This window comes from Rhineura floridana, chromosome 17 (genome assembly GCF_030035675.1).
Source record: "Rhineura floridana isolate rRhiFlo1 chromosome 17, rRhiFlo1.hap2, whole genome shotgun sequence".
NCBI lineage: Eukaryota > Metazoa > Chordata > Lepidosauria > Squamata > Rhineuridae > Rhineura > Rhineura floridana.
This window is the reverse complement of record NC_084496.1, coordinates 7,640,254-7,665,531: the sequence shown is the minus strand read 5'-3', so window position 1 is coordinate 7,665,531 and position 25,278 is coordinate 7,640,254. Positions and strand designations below refer to the sequence as shown.

The following is a 25,278-nucleotide window of genomic DNA, read 5'->3' as shown; positions in this document are numbered from 1 at the left end:
CGGTTTCCTTTTCAGTTCCCTTTTCTCCGAGGTGTTTGATAGACTGAGATGATATTGTTTTTGTTATTAGTATGCTGCCCAAGCTTCCTGTGGCTGATGCTGTTTGATTGTTTTGTTTTTATAGTATAATATTTTTGTTTTTATTTTTAACATTGTTGTAAGTCACTTGGAGATGTTCAGATAATGTGACTAATAAATCTTTTTTAATTAATTAATTAATTAATTTTGTTCTCAAGGGAAGAACATTATATTGTCGGTCTAAACTGCTTCTACATTACTTCGGCTATGGGGCTGTATAAAAGTATAATAAATAAATAAATACATTCCTCATCCTTAATAATTTGGCACTATCAACGGTGCACGCTGGATGGTCCCATCCCCCCACAACTTTCATGTCAGGGAAGCCGTGGCGTCTGGCCATTCTAAAGAGGGGGTACACACTGCAGTTAACAGCTTGTGATGAAAACTGTTGTTCACGCGGTAATCTTGAATCTTAAGCTACATGGAGCACTACAACTGAGACTAAGGGATGGGCAAAGAGTTCTTGAAGCCCAGCAATCGAGACTGATGTCCTTGGTACCTTTCACAAGGCTACTCAGAGAAGAAGAAGAGGCAGAGTCTCTACACCAAGGATGAGGACCTTGTAGCCCTCCATATGTTGCTGGACTCCAACTCCCACCAGCCCCAACCAGCATGGCAAATTGTCAGGGATGTTGGGAGTCATAGTCCAGTAACATGTAGAGGCTCCCCATCCCTGCTCTAAATGGAGGTGTTCTGCTACTCCTCACAGGCTTTGGTCTCTGAAGTCCTGGCACAACAGCGCAACAAGAAGCCCTGACTGTGTTGCATCATGACATTTCTACCAAGAGGAATATAAGAGCATAAGAAGAGCCCTGTTGAATCAGGCCAGTGACCTAACTAGTCCAGTGGAGGGGGAGCACAACCACCATGGCTAGTAGCCACTGATAGCCTTCTCCTCCTTGAATTTGTCTAATCCTTTCTTAAAGCCACCCAAGTCGGCGGCCATCACTGCCTCTTGTGGGCGTGAATTCCACAGCTGAGCTCTGCGCCGTGTGAAGAAGTCCTTTCTTTTGCCTGTCCTGAATCTTCCAACGTTCAACTTCACTGGATGTCCACGAGTTCTAGTGTTATCAGAGGGAGAAAAACTTTTCTCTGAAAACTTCCAGTTAGAACTTCTAGTCCCAACATTCCCTTCTACCTCAGCAGTGCCAGAGCAGAAAACATTAATCCTGCATATCTTGTCCTAAGAGACCCTGGGCAAGCACAGCGTCCAGGGGAAAAAGATGAAAAATACCAATATCCTACTTGCAGGAGCTCAAATATTTTCACACTTGAATGCATCTTCAGCAGCGAAGAGCCTAAGATTTAAAATTGCGGCAGGGAGAGAAGTTGAGGGCAGAAAGAAACAAGATGCAAATATTGGGCAATTGTAATCAGAAAAGAAAGCTACATTTGAATTATTTCTATTAAAAGAGGTCCATCAAGGGACCATGGTGAATACTGTCCAAACAATGAGTACCCTGTTCCATGGCTGACACATTGAAGAAGAAAAGTCATCAACCTGGGACATCTTCAATTAAATCAAGTGTGCCCCCATTGAAACAGAAATTGCCCCAAATGCTCTCGTATGTATTGGCTTACTTCCCTCTCTGGACCTTGGGAAAGTACGAATTGTAACGATTCAATAAAAGCTCATTTGCTATTCTCTTGGCGTATTACGTCTCTATTGTACTAGTTCATTTCGTGGGTTGGTGGGATGTGTGGCCTTTATAAAAATAAGCCGATGAGTCCATGGTATAAACACCATGATCAGCTTGCATCATTTAAAGAAGTTTGTCAATCAAATTAACGCAGATGGCAAAATTACTAGAGCAGCTGGGGCTTCTCAGAGCCTGATAAAGAAAGCGTTCAGCCGCATGGAATGTCACAAATTTACTCCTGCACATCAGAGATGACATGCGGTGGGGGGGGGGGGGGAAGAGAAGAACAGAGAGACTGAAAACTGGGATGACAGAAGACAGGTGTACTTTTGCGCTGTCTCATGTACATCGGTCACACTAACTGTTACATGTTGCCTTCCACTGGGGTTCGGGAACAGGAGTGAGGCAAGAATTTTAAAAGGGGCCTTACCTCAGGATTTGGCCAGCTCCTTCTCTTAGATCCTGCAAGCCTCTATACCAGTGATTCTCAAACGGTGCGCCCAGGCACACTGGTGCGCTCTAAGAGGTGGCTAGGTGTGCCTCAAATATTATGAAAGTATATTTTAAAAATGAGAAGAAACCCATTTGTATAGGGTAAGTAATAGTTTTCTATAGTTTGTTATTTTTATTTCGTTTAAAATATATTAATATATTTTTAATTTTGTACACGAAGTGCGCCAGAAAATTTTTATGTTTTACAGTGTGCCGCAAACCAAAAAAGTTTGAGAACCACTGCTCTATACGCTGGCCAGAACCCACACCCCTGAATCGACACCAAAACATTAGTTAGATATGTTGGCTAGCTTAGCCTTCCCTTCCCCATTAAAAAAAAAAAAGAATTCAAAAGAAACCAAAAGGCATTCACGCTTTGAAGAGGAGGCACGAAAAGTTGTGTCGCTCTTCCATTTCTTCTAGTTCAAACTCCTGCCTTCTCATGGTGTTAACGTACCGGCCACCAGCCACTGACCTCCTGAAACATCAGTTAGCTTTAACAAGGACTGAAAGAGGCCACCTTTAAAAAAAAACTCTGAAAAGTCAAGCACCGTCAAAAATAATTGGGAGCGCAGCCTGGCTGAAAAGAGTTCGTGCTTCCCCTTCCCTGGCCTCAGCTAAGTTGACCAAGGGCCAGCTGGGACGCCAATCGCAAAATGCTTCATTAAGAGATCGTAATGAGGAGCGGGGATTTTAACTCTTCTGAACAGGAAGCCATGTCGCGATTGCATAATGAATAGTAACTCAGCTGGCAACAGGCAGTGGATGCGAGCGTTTTCCAAGCCAAGCTTCTGTGGGAACAATTTGTACACAAGAATTTAATTGTAATGAATTATTCTCAATAGAAGTGTCATCGAGGAGAGTTAATCATTTCAGGATTGATTGCGCTACGTGGAAATTTAAATTACAGCTCTATCCTGACAACTCCCTGAATGAGAAGGGCAGTACTCAGTGCTCATCGCAGATGGTTGGAGGCCTTCAGGGAAATCCTGGGGATGACTGACATTTCTGGGCCTCCATTTGCCTCAGGACTGGTTTTTTAGGTTCAGGCATGAGCCTATCTAACTCAGTATCCTATGTCAAAAGTATCTAGCCAGAAGCTGATAGGAAACTCACGGCAAGGCACAAAAGCAAAAAACTCCCCACCTCCCATTCTGGGCATTTTTTAAGGAATTGTATCTGGGTGTCTGTTTTTTCCATTCAAATCGCTTGCAAGTGGAAGCCTCTCTAAGGCCTGACATTTGGATTGAGGCAAATGTGGTTCAAATTAAACAAACAAACAGGGAGTGAATACAGGCTTGCAAGCACATTCACACAAATTACTAGCCTAGCAAAATTCTTACTAGCCTAACCACTCCCAAGTAAATGCATGAATTAAAAAGCAAATTAAAATTAAAAACTGCTGCTTATGATCCATGCCCTGCTGTAGCAGAATTCTGACAGAAAAAAGAATGAAGATTCAGAGAACCAGACATCACAGTGTACAGGGAGATTTTGTTAAGAAGTTTTTCAGGAAGACTGGTGGTTTGTAACAATAACCCTAAGAATTATTGTGCAATGTGCTCCTACGTTCTGTTTCTACTCAATTTCACTAAAATTTCATACCTCTAGTCAGTGTATCAGTGGCTTCTAATCTGAATTTGTGCTCTAGGTTCATTGATTAATTTAAGTGTTCCCTGGGCATCCGAAAGGTAGGACTTATGTGTCCATTTGGACACAAAACTATTACTTAAAAATGCCTTGCCTCTTTTGTTCTGCCATCCACCCCACCACCAGCAATGGGGATTTAGAGAAACACTTGTGGAAAGTACCTGGCATTGTTTGAGAATTCTAAGACCGCCCCCCCCGAGATTGATAAATTCATAATTTAATTTTAAAATTGTTTTTAAAGTATTTTTATTCTAAAAATTTGTTGTTGGATAAATGATAATATATAATCTTGCCAAATTTGGTGAAATTTGCAGTGCAGTTTTGAAAGGTTCTGTCCACCATCTTGGTTTAAAACAGCATCCAATCACATCCAAACACAGACAAAAACCTGTTCCATGATATTGGGAACCATAATATCAAATCTGGTGATGATATCTTAAGAGGTGTCCAAAGGCACGGAAACAGGCAGACTTTCCAAAATACAGGAATGGGATCTGCAACAAAATGTTACAGTGTATTCTCCCTCCTAACAGGAGTGTTCCAGCCACTCATTCCCTCCAAGCAGGGCATTCTACCCCCCACTTTCCTGTTTTTCTTTTCCAGCACACACAACATCCTGAGTCTAGTGAGCATCCTCGGTCTGTTTGTTAATTTTGCAAAGGTTTTTTTGCAAGGGTCTTGCAAAACTTTTTGCAAAAAGTTTTAATTTTGCAAAAAAATCCTCTATACTTCTCGCTTCCCCCAAGCCTGCACATAACTCCCCCTGGTCTTTCAGTGGCTTTGCTTTAGCCCCATAAACTCAATTCGCTATTACAGAGAGGTGCTTCCCCCCTCCCCGTGCATTCTATGCTGCCACTTCCCCTCAAGGGAAACAGTAGCACAGCATTACAATGACTAGACCCTCACGCCTCCCTCCAAGCGAGTGCTTTCCAAACTTTGGGGTTCCTTGGAAGATTTACTGGGGTTTTCTGGATAAGAATATCAGTTATGTTAGAGAGAGAAGCTTCTCTGAAAGGCTGTTGTCCATCTCTGCTGTCTTCCTTTGCAGCGCACAGGGGCCGCCTTGCATTCCCTCTCCATCTGTGTAGGAAACAGCAAACTTAACGTGACTAGCCAGTGTTTTACACCACACCGTTCCAGCAGCCAGTGAGCGTGCCATGCAAAGCTAGAGTGTAAACTGAAGATGAGGAAGGATCCTGTGCAACACAGAGCCACTCCAGAGCAGACAAAACCATGTAGAAAGGGTTCCTTGAGTGTTAGAGGATCTAGTATCAATCTAATATTCTGTGGGAAAGGAAGAACCTTCTACCATCTTTCAAACACGCAGTTAGATGGGATCGTACACTGCAACTGCTGTACTGTCATAGCTTTCAACTTATGCCATTGCATTTGTGTCATAACCTGGCTCATGAGTATATCAATAATATTTGGGGGGGATATGGGGGATATCCCTCTCAGCAGTCCCCACACTTATATCTGCCAATTGTCAAAAAATGTACTGCATAAGACCACAGTGACTGAACTAATACCAAGGCAGCAGAGAGCAGGCAAAAAGGCAACTTCACTCTCAAGTCATACTTGTCCAGGTGCCTCTTGTATCAAATGCTTCCACGTTCCAGTTGTGAAGCCTCAGCATTCTTTAAGACCACCAGCCCTGTGAGCCAGGACCATTACAGAGTCAGGGGGTGGGGTGAGGATGGGGATATCAACCTTGGAAAGTGAGAAAGGAACAGGACACTGAAGAACGAGGATTGGTTACATGTCACAGACTGCAACCTTCAGGATTGGGAGGGGAGAGTTTCATGAGACTTGTTGCATGTAATCCGCAGGGTCGCATTAATTAAAACGCTAAAAACCTTTGTTCAGTCTTTACATTGCTCTTCCAATTAAGAAACGCAATCTGCCCGATGCCATCAGCTGTGAAACAACGGCAGAGAACAAAAGCCGCTGCATCTGCCAAGTGTACCAGAGATTACAGGTCCATTACTCAATGAGGATGTTGAGACGAACACAATTTCACTTGATAAATATTCATTTGTCCACAAGCACATTCCTCAACACCCAACACGTCCAAGGAAGTAGATTAACCTAGGCACACAGCCATTGCCATTCTCTTAGCATGCGGTTCAGCAAAACTCAGAAAAAAAGGAGGCACAGAGCGCATTGTTTGCCCTGCGTGAGAATTGCAAAAGACTTATTAATTGGAACAAAGGCAAGCCAGGATTGGGAAATTCATCAAACATCCATCTGATTGTTCAGGGGAGTGGGTGCTGCAAAGACTGCAATCCAATTACCTCTTATTTCAAGTCATATTTTTCTTAGTCAATAAGACTATGGCTCCAAACAAGCGGCGAACATCCCCAAAGGATGGAGATAATCTGACACCAAATTGGCCTTTCTGTATATGCAATAAATCACCCACAGTTTAAGTTTGCTGGCAAACGTGGTGAAGGGACAGTCAGGTATCAAAGGAGAGAGGGAGAGGGAGAGAGAGAGAAGCAGACTTTCAGGACTTTGCCTGGTCCCCCTTCGGGAACAGCACTCATTCAAAACTCTGCAGGGGTTCAGGACCAGGGGCAAAGATTTTCAAAGTTCACAAAGTCCATGGTCCTTTTTCTGCTGTGACATTTTGTTTTTAACCAACTATTATTGTAATGTTCTAGAGCTTGAATGGGGAAGATCCACCTGTGGAAGGTGCCTACTGGCTCATGCATATAAAGTCATTAACCCTTTACCACTACCACCACCAGCACACACACATGGATCCTCAGTGCAGTTTTGCAACTCTTTTAACAAATGTTGGCAGGTATTTTTTTAAAGAAACAAAGGAGTAACCAATAAACACATGTGTGGAACTTTAAATGGAAAGGCCATCTAAAGAAGGGAGGGGGCAAGACCGATGGCTGAACCAGTATTCAAGGAACTGGCCTGTACACCTTTCATGCAGATTGCAAAGCCAGGAGGAAACTCCTCAGTGCATGAGTGAACAGCCTACTTCGCTTTTTTTTTTACTACATCAGTCTTCATCCAGACTTTTTAATTAATTTACAATAATATTTGATTTTTGTTAGTCTTGGGGGTCATCTAGTCCAGCCTTCTGCTCCGTTTCCAAAAGGGGAGGCTCTGAGAGGATGGATAACTGTAGCCAGAGGATTCTACCCTAAGATAATGAATCAAGCCCCAACAAAGTCCACCAATGAAAAGAAAGAACAGCTCTCCGTTTTTATAAACTTTGTTCCTACCCCTGATCTGGCGTACAGTGGAGGATAAATCCAAGATAAAATAGCAGGGAGCAGAGATGCATACAGAGGCACGCATGGCAGAAGTTGAGAAGAATCAATGATTTCACACAGCATTTGAGAACCCTCACCTCAAACCTTTCCTGTTCCATTCGGTGCTGGTCATCCAGCTGCTGTTCCAGATGGGTAAGGTTACGAAATTTCTCCAGGTAACAGCTATATTGCTTCTGCAGTTCCTCCTCAATCTTCTCATATTCATCCATAAAAGCTGGGCTGGTGGAGACATAAGAAAAAGGAAAGTGGAAAATGTATTTTTTAAGCTGTGTGATGAACTAGGGGATGCCAGGCTCTTCCTTACCTCCCCCCCAGCCCCCCCCAATATTTTCTGGGCTGCAAAGAGCACCAAAAACCTTTTTAAAAAACACATCCGTATCATTGCCACCACCACCCTTGCTGGAATCAGGCCTCTAAGGATGCCTGCAGATGCCCACGCAAAAGATCCCCAGCCTTCCCCCCCTACAAAATGTTTAGGAGAGTCCAAATTTCCAAAGAGCAGGTTAGCCAAGCAGCATTGGGTGGGCTGAGGGTGAAAGGACCCACATATCGGAGGCTCATAACTAGAGTGTAAAACTGAGCATATTGAAGGGAATCAGAGTCAGCATGGCATTAGAAGTAAGAGATATATTGGATTCACAGATGGAATGAGATGCTTGCATATACCTCCAAGCAAGCAGGCAGCTGCAACACTGGGGTTTTTCCAGACCTTAGAAATATGGAGTTGGCCTGATTAAGGTGACAAACCTAAAAACTCCAACCAGTTTCCTTCAAAAAGTGCAAATTCGCTCCAAGGCATAAGCTCATTTGGTCAATAATGTAGCATTATTCTGCACTATTCGATCAAGCGATACTTTGCTTTATTTCAAAGGAATGATACAATTCCCAACATTGTATCTACTTGAAAAAAAAAATGTAAGCATCAGTCTGTGACTATAATAATGCATTTATTAAAACATTTCTACCCCACCTTTCTAGTGTAAAAACACCTCTCAAGGAGCTTACAATGTATATGACATTACACAAAACAATTTCAAAAAAGAGAAACAGGCAGCTGTTAGAAAACATCATTAAAACATTGTGTGCCTCATTAAAAAAAGCGTTCTGGAATAAAAGTATCTCCAGTAACTGATGAAAAACAGTGAGGAAGGGACCAAGTGCTCTTCCTGGAGCAAGGTGTTCCATAACCCAGGAACAACCACTAAGAGGCCCTTGTCCTGCCCAACCATGGTTCCTCAGTGGGGCATGGAGAAGGTTCACTCCTTCGGATCTTAGGAAACAGCCAGATGGTATGAGAGGCGGCAATCCTTCAGGTATCCTTAAACTCTTAAGGAGAAACTGGGGCTGCGCAGGGCTGTGGAGTCAGAGTCATGAGCAATTTTGGGTGGAGTCGGAGTCTGTAGCATTTTAGCAACTTTTGTTTCCCCCTCCCCCTCCACATTTTTTAAACTCATCACTTTGAAAAGCTGAAGCTGAGTTATCAAGTAATAATGCTCGGAGTAGCAAAAACGTTAGTCCTTTTCAGAAGGTCTGATGGCTGGAAGAATGGATAATTATATAATCGCAGTTACAGAGTGCGCATGAGTCAGTGGTAGGTGCGTCATGCTTACAGTACTCCTTGGACAAGAGAGCTTCCGAGGCTCAGTGCAGGCCCTTCACTCTCTGCTGCGCTAGGCATTAAGCATGCACACTGATACTCTGCATATTAATTCTTCAAGGGCCAAGCAGTCTGCCGGCACTTACCGGACGCTCTGAAGGGTCTGTAGCCGCTTGTGGTTTCTTTCCAGCTCCGATTTCCTCTTTTCAATCTTGGCCTCCAAACTGGCTTCATCTGATGCCACGTTGCTCAACATCTCTTTGGTTTTCTGGACTTGCTCCTGCAAGGGACACCCATGAAGATAAGCTGCAATTTCTGGGGAGCCTGTATATTGGAATAGGACTAGGGAGGCCCCGGTTCAAATCGGCACTCAGGCATTAAGTTCACTTGGTGATCTCAGCGAGTCACTTGCTCTCACTCTAGCCTGCCTTATAGGATAATTGCGAGGATAAAATTGGTGCTTATCACACAGGAAGGCATCCTGAGGCCCTAAGCCATGTCAAGTTAAAGAGGTCCCACAGCACTAAAAAAAAGTGGCTTATTCTAACAGAAAGGAAATAGAACTAATAAATGTTTATATTTGCATATATACCGGTACACAGGGAAGGATGCAACTAAAACCAACGATTTAAAACATGTATCTTGCAATAAGTCTATTTGCATATGAAATACCTTTATATGAAGATATCTAGGGATTTCTCACTGTGTGTGTAGCTGCATTTTTGTGTTGCTGTACATTAATATGCGCTAACTTTTTAACGTACAGCGTTAGTTGCACACACAGTTTAGCACTTACTAAATGGAAGGGGCCATACCACACGCACTGTTCATGTTCTGTGCATGGCATTAAATATGGAAGCTACAGGCAGGATGAATGATCTTGCTGCAGGGGCAAGGGAGGGAGAGAGGTTGACTACTCAGCTGTTCATGAGACCGCTGTATGATTACATCAAACCTTTGCTTGGTTCAAGCCATTAAGTATATTTTTGTCATATCAGAATGATAATGTCTGTTTTCTCCATTTCCTTTTTTTTTTTTTTAGCCAATTGTGTAGAACTTGAAATTTAGGTGTGAATTCTTTTTGTGTTTTTGTCCTTCATAATCTGAGGCCCTAAACTGTAGCATACATCGCTTGTGTGTCAATCCAGGACTGGAATATCGGAAACTGCCTCATATTGGAGTTCCTTGGTCCATCTAGCTCAGTATTGTCTACACTGACTGGCAGTGGTTCTCAGGATTTCAGACAGGGGACATTCCCAGTCCTACCTTGAGATGCTTGAGATGTCCCTTCCTTTTACGGGGGTGCATCTGTATTTTTAATCTGAGGGCTTCAGGAGGTGGCCACTAAGGTCAATTAGGCCCCATTAGAGTGAATAAGGCAAAAAGCTGACAATACATATCCAAGATATTGGGGTCCTAAATGACCCCAACATGGGGGAAAACTCTTATTTTAACAACACAGTAGCTACTATACATTGATGCGGCAGTTAAGATACCAAAAGCCTGCTCCACAGTAGCTTGGAGCAGGGCTTTTCAGTGTGGCTGCCCGTTTTGTGGAACAGCACTCATGTCGAGATATAGCAGGCACCCATTATCTGCGCTTTCCGGAAGCAAATGAAGGCATTTTTGTTTCATCGATTTTTCCCAGCTTGATGGCTAGGTCTCTGCCGTGGATGTCTACTTTGGATTATTTTAAAATTATCTGCTGTTATTTTCTGTGTTCTTTTTTGCTGTTTTTATTGCACCGTATACATTGCCTTTAGAGATGTGTGCAGAAGGCGATTACTAAATAGATACATAATAATAAAGATGAAGTATTAACCATTCAGCTTTATTTTTCTTTAACGGAGGACCCGATCCTATCCCTGCACAGTTGGGGAAGGGCTGCAGCTCAGTGGTTGAGCATCTGCCTTGCACGCAGAAGGTCCCAATTTCAATCCCTGGAGTCTCTAGGCAGGGCTGGGAGACCCTCCTGCCTGGGGTTGTCTAGTGAGCTAGATGGGCCGGTGGTCTGACGCAGGACAAGACAGCTTTTATGTTCTTTCATTCCCACCCCACTACTATCAGCAATAATCCTTAAGACAATTTCATAATTTGTTTTATATCACACTGGCATTGTTGTCAAACTTAGCTCTTTGTATTTTGGCTTAGTTGAGGTCTCCTTGTCCCTATTATCACATTAGTACAGTGTTTTTTTTAACCAAAGGAGCAAGTTCTCCCTGGTGGAAACTGGAGAAGGAAGGTACCAAAGATCAGCTCAAGGCAGTGGTATGTGTAACTACAAAGCTGATGGAACGATGGCTTGCAACTACTCTCAATGGGCTTTTAGGCCTCTGTCCACGTTTACAATTGCTTAGCGTAAATCTTCCTTCAGAAGTGTCACTTGTTAGATAATGTGCAGACCACTGGGTCCTTTTTATAGCCTCAGCTACAACCATCTCTCCCCAACCCCCCGCCCTACAAACTGTAATCAAAATGATGAAAGGAAATCAAGAAAACGGAAGGGACGGGATGGAAAGGAAATACCAAAATGTGCTGCACAGAATCAAAGCACTGATAATCTTGAAAGCTTTGCTCTTTGAGGATTTTTAATTGGCAAAGAAGGAGCTTTTTGACATTCAAGCACCAATAGGGCTTGCTGTAGCAGATGCCTACTGTTAACCTGACTAGAACTAATGTGTTCCAGTAGCTTTGCAATAAAAATATTCCCCATGAAACAAAGTTATGTTTCTTGGAGCTGTGTTTGTTTCAGGGTGGGGTAGAGGGAGGGATAGAGAGAGAGATCAATGATGTTGCGCTCCAGTCCTGCTTGCAGGCTTCCCATAAGCATCTGGTTGGCCACTGTGAGAACAGGATGTGGGACTAGAAGAGCCGCTGGCCTGATCCAGCAGGGCTCTTCTTATCAAATTTTAATTATAATACATTTTAAGTTAGAGTAACTACATGGAGCGACTCTGCCTCATTATACAGATACATTCCACCAGGTGGATTTAGGAAAGTTCTTTTCACACTCCACCCAAGCTCAACTTCTGTAAAATACAGGCACAAGAATATACTAGCTTACTGTAAAGGATACTGTAATGATTACAGCCAGTGTGGCTGAGAGCCAGTGTAGTGTAGTGGTTAAGGCAGCCTTTCCCAACCAGTGTGCCTCCAGATGTTGTTGGACCACAACTCCCATCAGCCTCAGCCAGCATTGCCAATGGTCAGAAAGATGGGAGTTGTGGTCCAACAACATCTGGAGGCACACTGGTCGGGAAAGGCTGGGTTAAGTGTTGGACTACGACCTGGGAGACCAGGGTTCGAATCCCCACACAGCCATAAACCTCACTGGGTGACCTTGGGCCAGTCACTGTCTCTTAGCCTCAGAGGGAGGCAATGGTAAACCCCCTCTGAATACCGCTTACCATGAAAACCCTATTCATAGTGTCGCCCATAATTCGGAATCGACTTGAAGGCAGTCCACCACACAATGATTACAGGGAGCCTAACCACATGTTAGCTAGGTACAAACACGTGTAACAGAATTCAGCAGCCTTTAAAAATAAATAATAAGGAAAAGCTGTTGGAAGTAAGAATGAATTGGATGACAGAAGCGGCAGGTGGGGAAAGGACTGGGCACCCCTTCCCCGCTCCAAAGGAAAAAGGACTGGGCACCCCTTCCCCACTCCAAAGGAGAAAGGACTGGGCACCCCTTCCCCACTCCAAAGGGGAAAGGACTGGGCACCCCTTCCCCGCTCCAAAGGAGAAAGGACTGGGCACCCCTTCCCTGCTCCAAAGGAGAAAGGACTGGGCACCCCTTCCTCGCTCCAAAGGAAAAAGGACTGGGCACCCCTTCCCCGCTCCAAATGAAAAAGGACTGGGCACCCCTTCCCCGCTCCAAAGGAAAAAGGACTGGGCACCCCTTCCCCGCTCCAAAGGAAAAAGGACTGGGCACCCCTTCCCCGCTCCAAAGGAGAAAGGACTGGGCACCCCTTCCCTGCTCCAAAGGAGAAAGGACTGGGCACCCCTTCCTCGCTCCAAAGGAAAAAGGACTGGGCACCCCTTCCCCGCTCCAAATGAAAAAGGACTGGGCACCCCTTCCCCGCTCCAAAGGAAAAAGGACTGGGCACCCCTTCCCAACTCCAAAGCCATTCTCCAAGCTGCATTATCTTAAAGAGAAGGAGGCAAGACCATGAGGGGTTTTGTTACCTGCATTTGTGCTATTGGGCCCTGACATGATGAGAGTGAAGTGGTTTGAGCACTTGGGGGGGGTGGGGAATTGAAATTATTGTTGTTACAAAGTGCCCATTATGCCAATAACTGGTGTTGGGGTGCGTGTGTGTATGTGTGCACCACATTTGCAGTGCAAGGACTCTAAGGGATTTTATTTATTTATGAGATTTGTTAGACGCCCATCTGGCAGAGGTTAATCTGCCACTCTGGGCAACTTACAACCAAACACAAGTACATTTCATATAAACATAATCAAAATCCTAAAAATGAGAAATGAGAAATTAAAACCTTAAACATTTAAACCCCCCCAAGAACTGCAATCTGCCAGCCTAAATTTGAGTTTAAACCCACCAAGAGCTGCAGTCTGACAGCCTAATCCCCTTCCCACGCCTGGGTAAAGAGCCAGGTCTTCAAGGTCCGCCGAAAGCATAGCAGGGAGGGGGCCTGACGGAGGTCAGTTGGCAACAAATTCCAACGCGTAGGAGCCATGATAGAAAAGGCTCTAGACCTTGTCCTCACCAACCTCGCCTCTTTTACTGGAGGTGTAAGAAGTGAGCCATTCAAGGACGATCTTGTAAGCCGGCGCCCCTGGTGCGAATGAAGGCAACTCTTTAAATAGAGTGGGCCGACCTCATGAAGAGCCTTTTAAGTTAAAGCCAGGATCTTAAATTTGGCCCGCGCAACCACAGGTAGCCAGTGCAATTCCTTAAGGACTGGGGCGATATGGTCACGGCGGAGACTGCCCTTAATCAGGCGAGCCGCCGCATTCTGCGCTAGCTGCAGCTTACGAACCGTAGTCCAGGGAAGACCATATAAGGCATTACAATAATCCAGCCGGGATAAGACCAGAGCATGTACTACTTTGGGAAGCAAGTGGCTCGGGAGGTAAGGGCGTATCCTTCGGACGAGATGTAGTTGATAAAGCGCCGCCCGACTGACGGCCGCTACCTGCGCCTCCATAGATAGCTGGGAGTCAAGAATGACCCCCAAACCCCGGACTTGATCTCTTAGGGGCACTAATACCCCGTTGAGCATCAAATCAGTAATCCCCAATTTCTCTTTATCACCCACCAACAGAACCTCAGTTTTATCAGGATTCAGTCTGAGCTTACTCCTGCTTATCCAATCCCTCACTGACTCCAGACACTTAGACAGCATTTCTATCGCTGCTGGTGGGGAAGATTTAAATGAGAGGGAGATCTAGGTATTGTCCGCATATTGGTGGAATTGCAGCCCGAATCTCCTAATGACATCTCCCAGCGGCCTGATATAAACATTGAATAACATTGGGGAGAGGACTGAGCCCTGTGGCACCCCACACGGCCAGGGCTCCGAAACCTCATCCCTCAGTACCACTCTCTGGTATCTCCCAGACAGGAAGGAGCGGAACCACCGTAGAACGGTGCCTCCAATCCCTAACCTCTCTAGGTGATCCAGCAAGATACCGTGGCCGACAGTGTCAAAGGCCGCCGAGAGATCCAGGAGAACAAGGAGGGTATATTGCCCTCTATCCAGTGCCCTTCTCATATCGTCCACCAGGGCTACTAACGCTGTTTCTGTCCCATGTCTGGGTCTAAACCCTGATTGAAATGGGTCAAGGTAGTTCACGTCTTCTAAGTACGTTTGGAGTTGGTTCGCCACTACCCGCTCAACCAATTTACCCAGGAATGGCAGATTTGAGAAGTTGTTTAAATCCAAGGGGTCTAAGGAGGCCTTTTTCAAAGTCGGAATTATTACCGCCTTCTTGAAGGCAGATGGCCTCAAATACAATGCTTTACTGTTCCCTACAAGAGTAAACAAGAACCAGTCACGTATATGGGGGAAAGCATCATGGCGTGAGGGCTGGACCTAGTCTGTAACATGCTCTTTTATTGGCATACCCCCCCCACCCCCAAAATCCAGGCTTCTGATGTTTATTGGTCACATTAATGTGTGACAAAATGTTAGGCACTATCTTGATCCCCAGAGAGAAACTGAGAGAGAGAGATTGCTGTTATTGGTATTTTAGTTCTCCACACCTAAGGACATAGTTGTTTCTGCTCTGCTATGCAAGAAAGAAACAACCAGAGATTTTGAGCTGTGGGAAATTTTAAAGGAGTTCTGCTTTCCTTTATTGAACAGGCCAAATGACTACACACAGAGGTGTCCTGCAACCATTACATTTGGCCGAGTTCTTCTGCCACAGCATTCTCAGGATCAAATCAGATGTGGTAGCAGCAGCCACTTTGCTTAACTGCCTTGTAGCTGGGGTCTGGTTTTAACAGCAAAAGGGGCACATTATTGTTATTATTATTATTAATTGCCTGTCCTTCACCATTAGGTCTGAGGGCGGGTTGAAAATGAAATGGACTGCCTTCAAGTCGATCCCGACTTATGGTGACCCTATGAATAGGGTTTTCATGGTAAGCGGTATTCAGAGGGGGTTTACCATTGCCTCCCTCTGAGGCTGAGAGGTAGACTGGCCCAAGGTCACCCAGTGAGCTTCATGGCTGCGTGGGGATTCAAACCCTGGTCTCCCAGGTCGTAGTCCAACACTCTAACCACTGCGCCACACTGGCAGGTTGCAGAAATTTAAAATACAGTATTAAAAACAATTAAAACACATTACATTCACAGGGTAGAGGGAGTCCTGAAAACACACCTCTCAGGTGCCGAAGGTCAGGGAAAAGAGCTGTGTCATTAACCACTGCTGAAAGCTTTACAGCAAAGGAGCCAGATGCCCCTCTATAGGGAAGGAATTCCACAACTTAGGGGTTGCCACAGAGAAAGCCCAAACTTCTGAGGGTGGCACCGCTACCAAGAACCCTACAGAGTCCCCTATCCTATCTTCTTACCGTCACCATCAGCCACATTTCCTAAATGCATGCAAGGCTCCAATACCAGAAGCTAGCTGGTCTGGGGCAAAATGCACAAGGAGTAAAGGGCTGCAGGGAGACTAAAGTGGGAGAGTGATCAGGCCCTCTCATCCACACACCCCTTTCAGTGTTAAAATCAGACACCCAACCAGCACCACAGAGACGTGATTAAACAGATATGGCTGCTCCAACATTTCCAGTCTGACCCTTAGAATAAGTCCACTTTGGCCACATTCACACCATGCATTTAAAGCACATTTATAGCACTTCGTCATGACTTCCCCCAAAGAATCCTAGGAACTGGAGCATACTCCTTGCATAAAGTTCCAGTTCCAGCACACTTAATAAACTACAGTTCCGACGATTCCTTGGAGGCAGCCATGTGCTTCAAAGGGATGGTACAGATATAGCCTTTGTCAGGTGCATCTGACAAAGCAGGCTTGAATCCATGAAAGCTCATGCCACAGGAAGTCTAAAAGAAACTTAATACGGCTACCTGACTGAAAAGCTTAGAATAAGTGTAAGCTTTCTACTGGAAGCAAGTGAGCAGCAGCCTCCCATGTGGAAAGAAACACGTTTGTCACACGTTCCAATCTATGATAGGCAGAATCTAATAGTAATAATAGTAATGATGATGATGATTAACTGGAGTACTGTGTAGGATAATATTGAGTAAGATAACTAATTCACAACAAAGTCATTAAATTAAAGAAATAACGCCATCCTTACCAAAATGTCTTTGATGGCAACTCTCATCACCTTTTCAGTCTCATTTATCTCCAGAGGTCTGGCAATTGCTTCTGTTCTCATTTCCTTAAAGACAAAAAAAAAAAGCCCAGAATAGTCAAAAAATGAGCTTCTTGTTAATATTCATTGAATGGCGCTTAGCTGAGCGGCTTCGACAAAGTGATTTGCATAACAAATGGAGTGTAGTCTAATATTTATGCACCAACGGCTTAAAGACCTTCACAGAACCAGAGCCCATTAAGAAGGTTAACAAAGGTCCAGTGTTAAAATGTTTTCTGTCTTGGCAGCCGTTTAGGCTGCCAACCAAGCGCACTGGAAAAGGAAGCAATGTTCATTAACATGACTGGGGTTTACAGAGTAACAGAAGCAAACAAGACAGGACCCTTGCCCTCAAGGATCTTACAATCTAAATCCTAACAAAGGGGATATTGGGGGGGAGGAGTGAGTCAAGGGGGAGATAGGAGGAATTTGTGTAAAGGCAGCTACACAAAATTTCAGTTGGAGATGGCCTGGTGTGGATTATCATATCCCAGTTTATTAAGCCAAGATAGGTGCATGTCTTTTGCCTTCACACACAGTCCATTCATTCTTTTCTTTGTGGCATGCAGCAAGTCTCTAATTAACCATAGTTTCCTGTTTCATCCAAACTTTTTTTAAGCAAGCAAGCAAATCTTTATTAGATTAGTTAAGTGTTTAACCCTCAGATTTTGAGCAGCGAAGGCAAATCGGGCCACATAATAAGAAATCCAGTAATCATTATCTCCTAAAAGAAATGAAATAAAATGATCATCAGAACCAGGACCTTGACGGTTTATAAAAGTATTAAGAAACACAACTCTAGGATAAGAGTAGATCGGGCATTCAAATAAGTAATGGGGTAGGTCTTCCACATTCCCAGTTTGGCATATACATAGACGTTGTTCATATGGGATTTGTTGATAGCGCCCTGTTAACAGTGCAGTTGTCATAGTTTGACATCTCAAAGCTGTAAATGAGTATCTTAATTGTACCGGAAATTGATATGTTAAATATTTTGCCAGTTTATGGTCAGGATATGCTGTACCATCTAGAAAATTTAGAGTTTGAGATTGACAAGCCATCAAGCCAGGCACAATGGCTCACTATATGATCATGTATATTATACCTATAGAGCTCAGAAACTGAGTATATGGGAATATGATAGTATGAAAGGACCAACCGAAATTTAGAGGACCAATAGTTACTCACTACTGCCACATCAAAGCAAATCCTCACCAATATCCTTGAAGACGAGTTTGCTAAGATAGCCCAGTATCGTAGTAGAGATTTGTGTATATAAGCGCTAACTGAAAGTGAACCGGTTTCGGCTCTCAAAAATGCAGCCGGGGTACCCGGCGGGAGGTATAAAAGGCGTCTAATAAAATTATTTTGGATAGCATCTAACGAAGAAAAAGAAGGTACTGACCATCCCCAGATTGCCGCCCCATATGTAATCTGTGGCAAAATCTTATTTTGAAAATTTTTTAAAGCTGGGGCCACCATGTGCCCCCCCTCCGTCCTATAAAATTTTAATAAAGATCCTATCGCTTTAACAGCAGACAATTTGGTGGCAGACAAATGAGTTTTCCAGGCTAGGGTATCTTGAAAGTAAATTCCGAGGTACTTAAATGAACGGCATTGTTCTATTGGATAATTCCCAATAGACCATTTATGCTTTTGGCAAAATAATGATTTCATCCAAACTGGGAAACTATGGTTACCAGCTTTGGAACAAGCTGCAGTCTTAAACCACGGTCTGAAGTTGGTTTCAGATCCTGGGTTGTTCTGCAATTGGCAATCATAGTCTCCCAGTTTGGATGGAATGAGAAATGGTTGGGTGCCATGACCCTGGAGTCCAGCAGTGACCAGGATACCAAGCTGAAGACGACAGTGTCCCCGGCTAAGGAGCCAGACTGGCTTCCTGGCTCTGAAGGCTGATGCTGGTAATCAAGGCACTACTGACTCTGAGGGTGGCAGGTAGGAGCCCACTGAACCAGATGCCACAGCTCAAGGGTCCACAGAAATGAAGCCAGGATACTCACAGACACCTTCTCAAGTGCTTGAGCAATCAAATGCCTTCCACGGCACCTCTTCAGGCCAACAGAATGGGGAACATACCAGATGGGATGCCAAGGAATACTGGAGAAGTGCCCATCTTCAGGCCAAAGGGTTTGCCCTTTAAGCAACTCTACTTCTCCCCAAAAGGGGACGAGTCTAGGAGAGGCAAACTGGAGGCAGAGGCTCTGTTCACATCCAACACACCAGGATGATGCTGTGACCTTTCTGCCTTGCCCACATGCACATCTCCATGGGACCAAATCAAGGTAGAGACTTCCAGTTAGGAACATAGGTAACTGCCTTTTACTGAGTCAGACTATTGGTCTCTCGTTATTGTCTATGTCTCTCCCAGCCCTACGTGGAGATGCAATGGAGTCTGAACCTGAGACCTTCTGCATGCAAAGCAGACACTCTACCGCTGACCTACATAGCTGGTATCTATGATTGCAGCTCAGCGCAAAGCTGTTGCCTGCACGCTGCCTTACACAGGATTGCTTGAAGAAGGGATTAGACAAATTGATGGAGAAGAGGTCTATCAATGGCCAGGATAGCTAAAATGGAACTTCAAGATGCAAAGACATTTACCTTTGAATACCTACAGATAAGAGGGAACAGCAGGGAAGGAATATTGAATTCATCCTCTACTTGAGGGCTTCCTAGAGGCATTTGATTGGCCCCTGTGGGAAACAGCATGATGGACTACACAGACTTTTAGTCCAGGCATGGGGAACCTTTGTCCTGCTGGATGTTGCTAAACTACAACTCCCATCATCGCTGGCCATTGGCCCTGCTTGCTGGGGCTGATGGGAATTGTAGTTCAGCAACATCTGTAGGCAGGGGCAGTGCCAGAGGGTGGCCAGGTCAGGCCCTGGCTGAGGGCCTCTGTGGCCCAGAGAGGTCCCTCCTTAGGATGAAAAGGTAGTGCTTCCTTTCCATGATCTGCAGCAGCATTAGGTCACAGAGAGGGAGGTCCCAGGCATATCCCCATACAGTCAGCATGGGTTTCAATAAGCCCCCACATGCCCCACCTACCTCTTCCATGCCTGTGATTGATGTGTGCGCTGTGCACGCTTGTCAACCATCAACTAAGATGGCAGCGGGGGCTTCCCTAAGGGGCCAATACCCCCACTGACCTCTTCGTTGATGACAGGCACGCACGCACAGTGAGCACCTCATCCACAGGGACGGGAAAGGTAGGTGGGAGGCGCAGGCAGGCTTATTAGTATTATTAGTATAATATTATTAATTAATATTAATATTTTTTAAAAACAATGTTTTTAACCCTTTTTAAAAGATGTTTTTAAAGCTTTTTAAAAAAATTTTTTTAACGTTGTTTTGTTTTAACGTATTTTAAGGTCTGTTTTTATGACGTTTTGATGTGTTTTTAGCGCTTTTGTTTGCCGCCCTGGGCTCCTGCTGGGAGAAAGGGCGGGATATAAATTAAATAATAAATAAATAAATGCTGCCTGCATGGGGGCACTGGGCTACAGCACCACGGGCCCAGGCTGGTGCCCAAGGGCCCAGTCATGCCTGGCATTGGCCCTGACTGTAGGGCCAAAGGTTCCCCACACTGCTCTAGTCTGATCCAGCACAGTCTTTCTTACAATCTCTAATAGGGCTACAATCTGATTAAAGAAAGTTGCACTGAGTAATCCGATGAGTTCTAGTTAACTAATCCTTCAATTAAATCTGGATATGAGTAAAAGCAATTTTACTCAGACAAGAAGCATGCTTTGTTTTCAGATGATGCCACATATGACAGAGCAAACAGCAGTTTGGAGAAGGCATTTCCTCCTGGGTGAGAGAGAAGGTAGGACTCTGCAATCTGCAGTTTTTATAAGCACGTATGTTAAAAACCAATCTTTTTAAAAATGTCGTTAAGTAAATCATGCACATTTTTAAACACTTAAATGTTGCAGTTTCTAGTTGTTAAATCGTGAATGTACTCAATCCTAAACCTTGTGTCCTGAGGAGCAGCCCTTTTCCAGTCCGGGCAAGTTTCAACTGCAAAGCGAACTACTTTGTTGTTTGTCACAGCAACAGCCACAGTCCATTACTCATCACAAGTGGTCAAAGCTGTTGGCGTGCGCAGCATCCGAAAGCCTCAACACCTCACTCATTTTCAGTAAGGGATTTGCCCGAGGAAGAGATTTAGGATGTGATGCCTGCAAAGTCAGGCTCCCCAGCGCAGAGTATGCTGTAATGTACTTCATCATTTCATGCAAAATTCCCAAGGAGGCTTAGAAAAACTATGAGCATACAAGAAGGAAGTGTATTAAATGTAGGGAGAGAAATTTATTTAGCGCCCAGCAGACAAAATGAAGCAGCAGGGATTAGCTCTGCATTTACAAACAGCAGGCCTTTTTCTATATGAAATTACAAAAAGTTACCTTGCAAAACTCCTGCAAGCATCACAAAAGATCATCATCAGGGCCCTTCACATTGGGAAGAAGTGAAAAGTTTCAGACAAACTGATATTATTCTGCAGCTGGCATTTCAAACACCTGCAAGAAGTGTTTAATAATGCATATTGCACTTTTAAAAACACAATGTGGAATGAAATTTTAAAACTTTTCACCTGCACAAAAGACCCAAGAGATGCTGTGGTAGAGTGCTCACAGTGGGAGGAAGCATAGCTCAGTGATCGGAGCCGCTGGCAGTCTGTGTAGGCAATACTGAGCTAAATGTATCCATGTTCTGACTTGATGTAAAGGCAGTTTCCTATGTTCTTAGAATGCCTTTCCAAGAACCATAAGGGGCTTCAGGTTTTTTTGTGGAGGGGTGGGGAGATGGGCACAGCTCAGTGGTACAGCATCTGCTTTGTATGCAAGAAGGTCCCAGGTTCAATCTCCAGCAACACACAGCTGGGAGAGACGTCTGCCTGAAACCATGGAGAACTGCTGCCAGTCAGTGTGGACATATACTGAGCAAGGTGGATTTGTGGTCTGACTTGGGATAAGGCAGTGCGTGTTAAACATTAAACTGGGCTCAGTAGTCAAGTGGCAGCACAATCCCTCGAAAAGGGGTGTCATATCAGGAAGTTGCTCTGTCAGCAACCTAGCTTAGATAAAATAAAAACTGCTCAAGGAAAGGTCAAAACAGGTAATAGAACAGAAGCAAATACCTAAAAGTTAGACTGAAATGCCTGCAAAATCAGGGACTGTGTGAACAGGAGGAAAGCTGCTTTTAAAAAACTATTGTTGAAGCTAATGGACCAGAGCATTTATTTATTTATCAAGATTTGTATACCGCTTAACTGTAAAAAAAAAAAAAAAACCTCTAAGTGGTTTATAAAGAATATAAAATATCCATTAAAACCGTCAGTAAAAAAATCAACATTAAAAACAAGTTTATAAAAAGGCAAATAAAATCAGTTAAAATATACAGTCTAAGCTAAAGTTACAGATGAAAATATACATCAACATCAAAGAAAGTTTCACGCATTTCTGGACAGACAGTTTCCGTTCTCCTCGTGCTTTTTAAACAGTTTCTTACTTCATTCATTTTATCAAGTGTGTGTCACGTTTATATCTACATTCAAGCTTGAGCACTCCTTCACTGTTGAAAGCCTCCTGAGTGCTGCACAGTTAACTGTCCACCGGTGCAAAGATGATCTGAACATCGCTAGAAGATGCAGAAGTAATTCAAAACATCTTTGGGAACCAGGAGAGCTGCCTGCCCAGTTCTAGGATTCAGATTAACTACTTCTATCTTCCAGCAAGCTATTGGGGAAGAACAACGGACAAGTACGAGTAGCGCTGTGACTAATGATGCCACTGGGTCAAAGCTGAATGGAAGCCCAGAGGCTGATGCGCACAGATGTGAAAGGAGAGTCCGGAATTGTACGCCCTAAAGGAAGCCACAGACCTGAACTTACAAGATCTGAACAGGGTGGTTTATAACAGATGCTACTGGAGGTCACTGATTCATAGGGTCGCCACAAGTTGTAATCGACTTGAAGGCATATCACAACAATAACAATCTTCCTGAAAATGATAGGGGTTGTTTACTTGATCACTCCTCCAGAGTTACCTCTGATGCAAGCACTTCAGAGGTTAAGGCCTTTGGCTCTCTAGATGTTGCTGAACCACATCTCTCTTCAGCTCCAGCCAGTATGGCCAACAGTCAAAGCTGATGGGAGTTCTAATCCAGCAACACGTGAAGGCCCAAAGGTTCCCTGGCTTACATCTTTGATGGGTAAATTAGTGAGTAAAGCAAGAAGACACATTTCACATCCCCTACAGAGAGATTAGAAACACTCTCATAGAATTCAAAGAGTTGGTGCTAGGTACAATTCTGGGCACAATTCTAAGTGCTGGTTTTGATCAATAAAACCCTAAATTACTTGGAATGAGGGTATCTGGAGGATCACTTTCTACCATACCAACCTCCCACGAATGAGATCATTGGGTGAGGTCCTGGACTGGGTGGCCCTCGCTTCAAGTGATTAGGCGAGTGGCTACCAGTTGCCCGGCTGTAATGGGGCCCTTACCGATGGAACACCTCTCAGACACAATCACCTGAACCCTATTATTTATTTATAAAAGCATTTCTGTACCACTATATCATGTTTTAAGCATCAAGTGAAAATTGCTTGGATTCCCTTAAGATTTTATCAGTATTTAATTTTAAGCTGCGGACCATAACGCTGCTACTTGATATGATTTGTTAATGCCTAGCTGATTGTGCTGGGTTTTATACATGATAACGTCAGCTGTTTTATTTACGTGCTTTTAATATTGCTGTAAGAGAGAGGCTCCACCACCGTCTGTACTGTTTTTGTTGCTCTGAGTGCGCATGCATGTGCAGAGAAGCGACTAACACATTTAATTAATAAAAAGCCAACCAACAAACAAATAAATTCTGTTTCCAACCTTTTCAGTTCTCCATGAAAATCCACCAGCATTTTACCACAAACGTTTCCCAACAGATACACTCTGGGATGCAAATTTCCCTAATGTAATGTTTCTGCAAAGCAATTTCCCCTAAGACATGTTTTTGTATGTTATTTTCAATAGCAATCAGCATTTTTATGCACATTTCACCCCAGTATATGCACATACTGCTTAGCTGGAGAACTGCACTACAAAAGTTGGAGGAGTACAGATTTCAAAGGAAAGCTGTGCTTCAGTCCTCAAAGTGTGAATTAGACAGGTTCACCTTTAAATGCGAACTGAATTTCTCTCCCATCCCTGCTTGCAAACCTGAAGGCCGCTCGGAAGTGACTATGCAAGCAACATAAATGTGGTTTTCCCTGGCAAGAATGCATAGTTTCACAGAGAAAAATAGCGGCACATAAATGGATGCAGTTAGTCTAAGACAACATGTGATGCTTCACTGCCATAGTCAGGATGTGTCATGCCTGACATTACAGTCTCTGCATCTTGATTGTGTTAGCCAGCCCACAAGTGGACAGAATGCCCTTTTAGAATTTATTTATTTATTTATTTATTATATTTCTATACCGCCCAATAGCCGAAGCTCTCTGGGCGGTTTACAGCATAAAAACATCCAGTATACAATTAAAAACATATGTCAAACACATGGAAACAATGTAACAAAATAACCAAACATAGTTAAACACATGGACAACGGCAGACACAATCCTAAAATGTTAAGTATAAAAACGTATTAAATCAGTTAAAATATGAAGCTGTTTAAGATGTTAATGTTAAAATTACTAAAATTAAGATTGTGAGTGATAGATGTAGGTGTTAAAAGTAGATATTAAAATGTTAAAATGCCTGGGAGAACAAGAAGGTTTTTACCTGGCGCCAAAAGGATAACAATGTTGGCGCCAGGCGTACCTCATCAGGGAGAGAATTCCATAATTCAGGAATACAGGCTTCTATACAGGCTTCTCTCTGTATCCCCTTAGCATTTCAAGGGAGCACAAGACAGCAAGAATATCTTCCTCAGCGTGAAATGCGCACAAGCAGTCAGATCAAGGGGGAAAGTGCTAGTAATTAAATCGTGAGGGAACCCTGTGTGGTGACTGCAGAAATGACACTACCCTACTGATCATAAATTAAATCGTAATCACTTTTAAAAGGGAGGCAAAGGGTAGTTAGAAAAAGAGGTTTAAAACTCAGCCTCCTTTCAGATTGCAATAGTGGATGCAAATTGCATCGCTATTAATTATTTGAAGGAACTACCGACAAGGAGGAGTTAAGGCATCATGGTGACATCAGTCTGCTACAGAACAGGCCAGGCCAAAAGACAGGCTACAAATCACATGCAGTTGTCCTCGGTAAACAATCTGAGATTAGATATTCCTAAAGCGGCAATCTTAAACACACTTACCAGGGCAGCATTCTTCAACTTTGGATCCCCAGACTACAACTCCCATCAACCCCAGCCAGCTCAGGCAACAGCCAAGGATGGTGGGAGTTGTAGTCCAACAACACCTGGGGCCCCTAAGTTGAAGGACAGTGTACTAGGGAGTAAACCCCACTCAACAAAGCAAGACTTACTTCTGAGAAAACACGTATAGGATTGTGCTGCAAGAGTTTTAAGGCTGCAATTCTATGCATGCATACATATTTAAGTCCCACAAAAACAGATAGGACTTACTTTTGAGAAAACCTGCATAGGAATGGGCTGTAAGGCTACTGTCCTGAATGCATACTTCC

The 25,278-nt window shown here is 43.9% G+C and overlaps 1 protein-coding gene across 2 annotated transcripts in view; it reads right to left on the bottom strand.

The window, feature by feature from the left end:
- Positions 1 to 25,278, bottom strand: part of CLUAP1 (clusterin associated protein 1) — an 81,138-nt gene that overhangs the window by 22,379 nt on the left and 33,481 nt on the right. For both annotated transcript variants that reach the window (XM_061599522.1, XM_061599520.1), the window contains exons 6-8: positions 16,553 to 16,636; positions 8,900 to 9,033; positions 7,234 to 7,375 (exon numbers count right to left, since the gene is read on the bottom strand). In XM_061599522.1, coding sequence (XP_061455506.1) covers positions 7,234 to 7,375; positions 8,900 to 9,033; positions 16,553 to 16,636 — 360 coding nt within the window. The remainder of the gene's footprint in view (positions 1 to 7,233; positions 7,376 to 8,899; positions 9,034 to 16,552; positions 16,637 to 25,278) is intronic.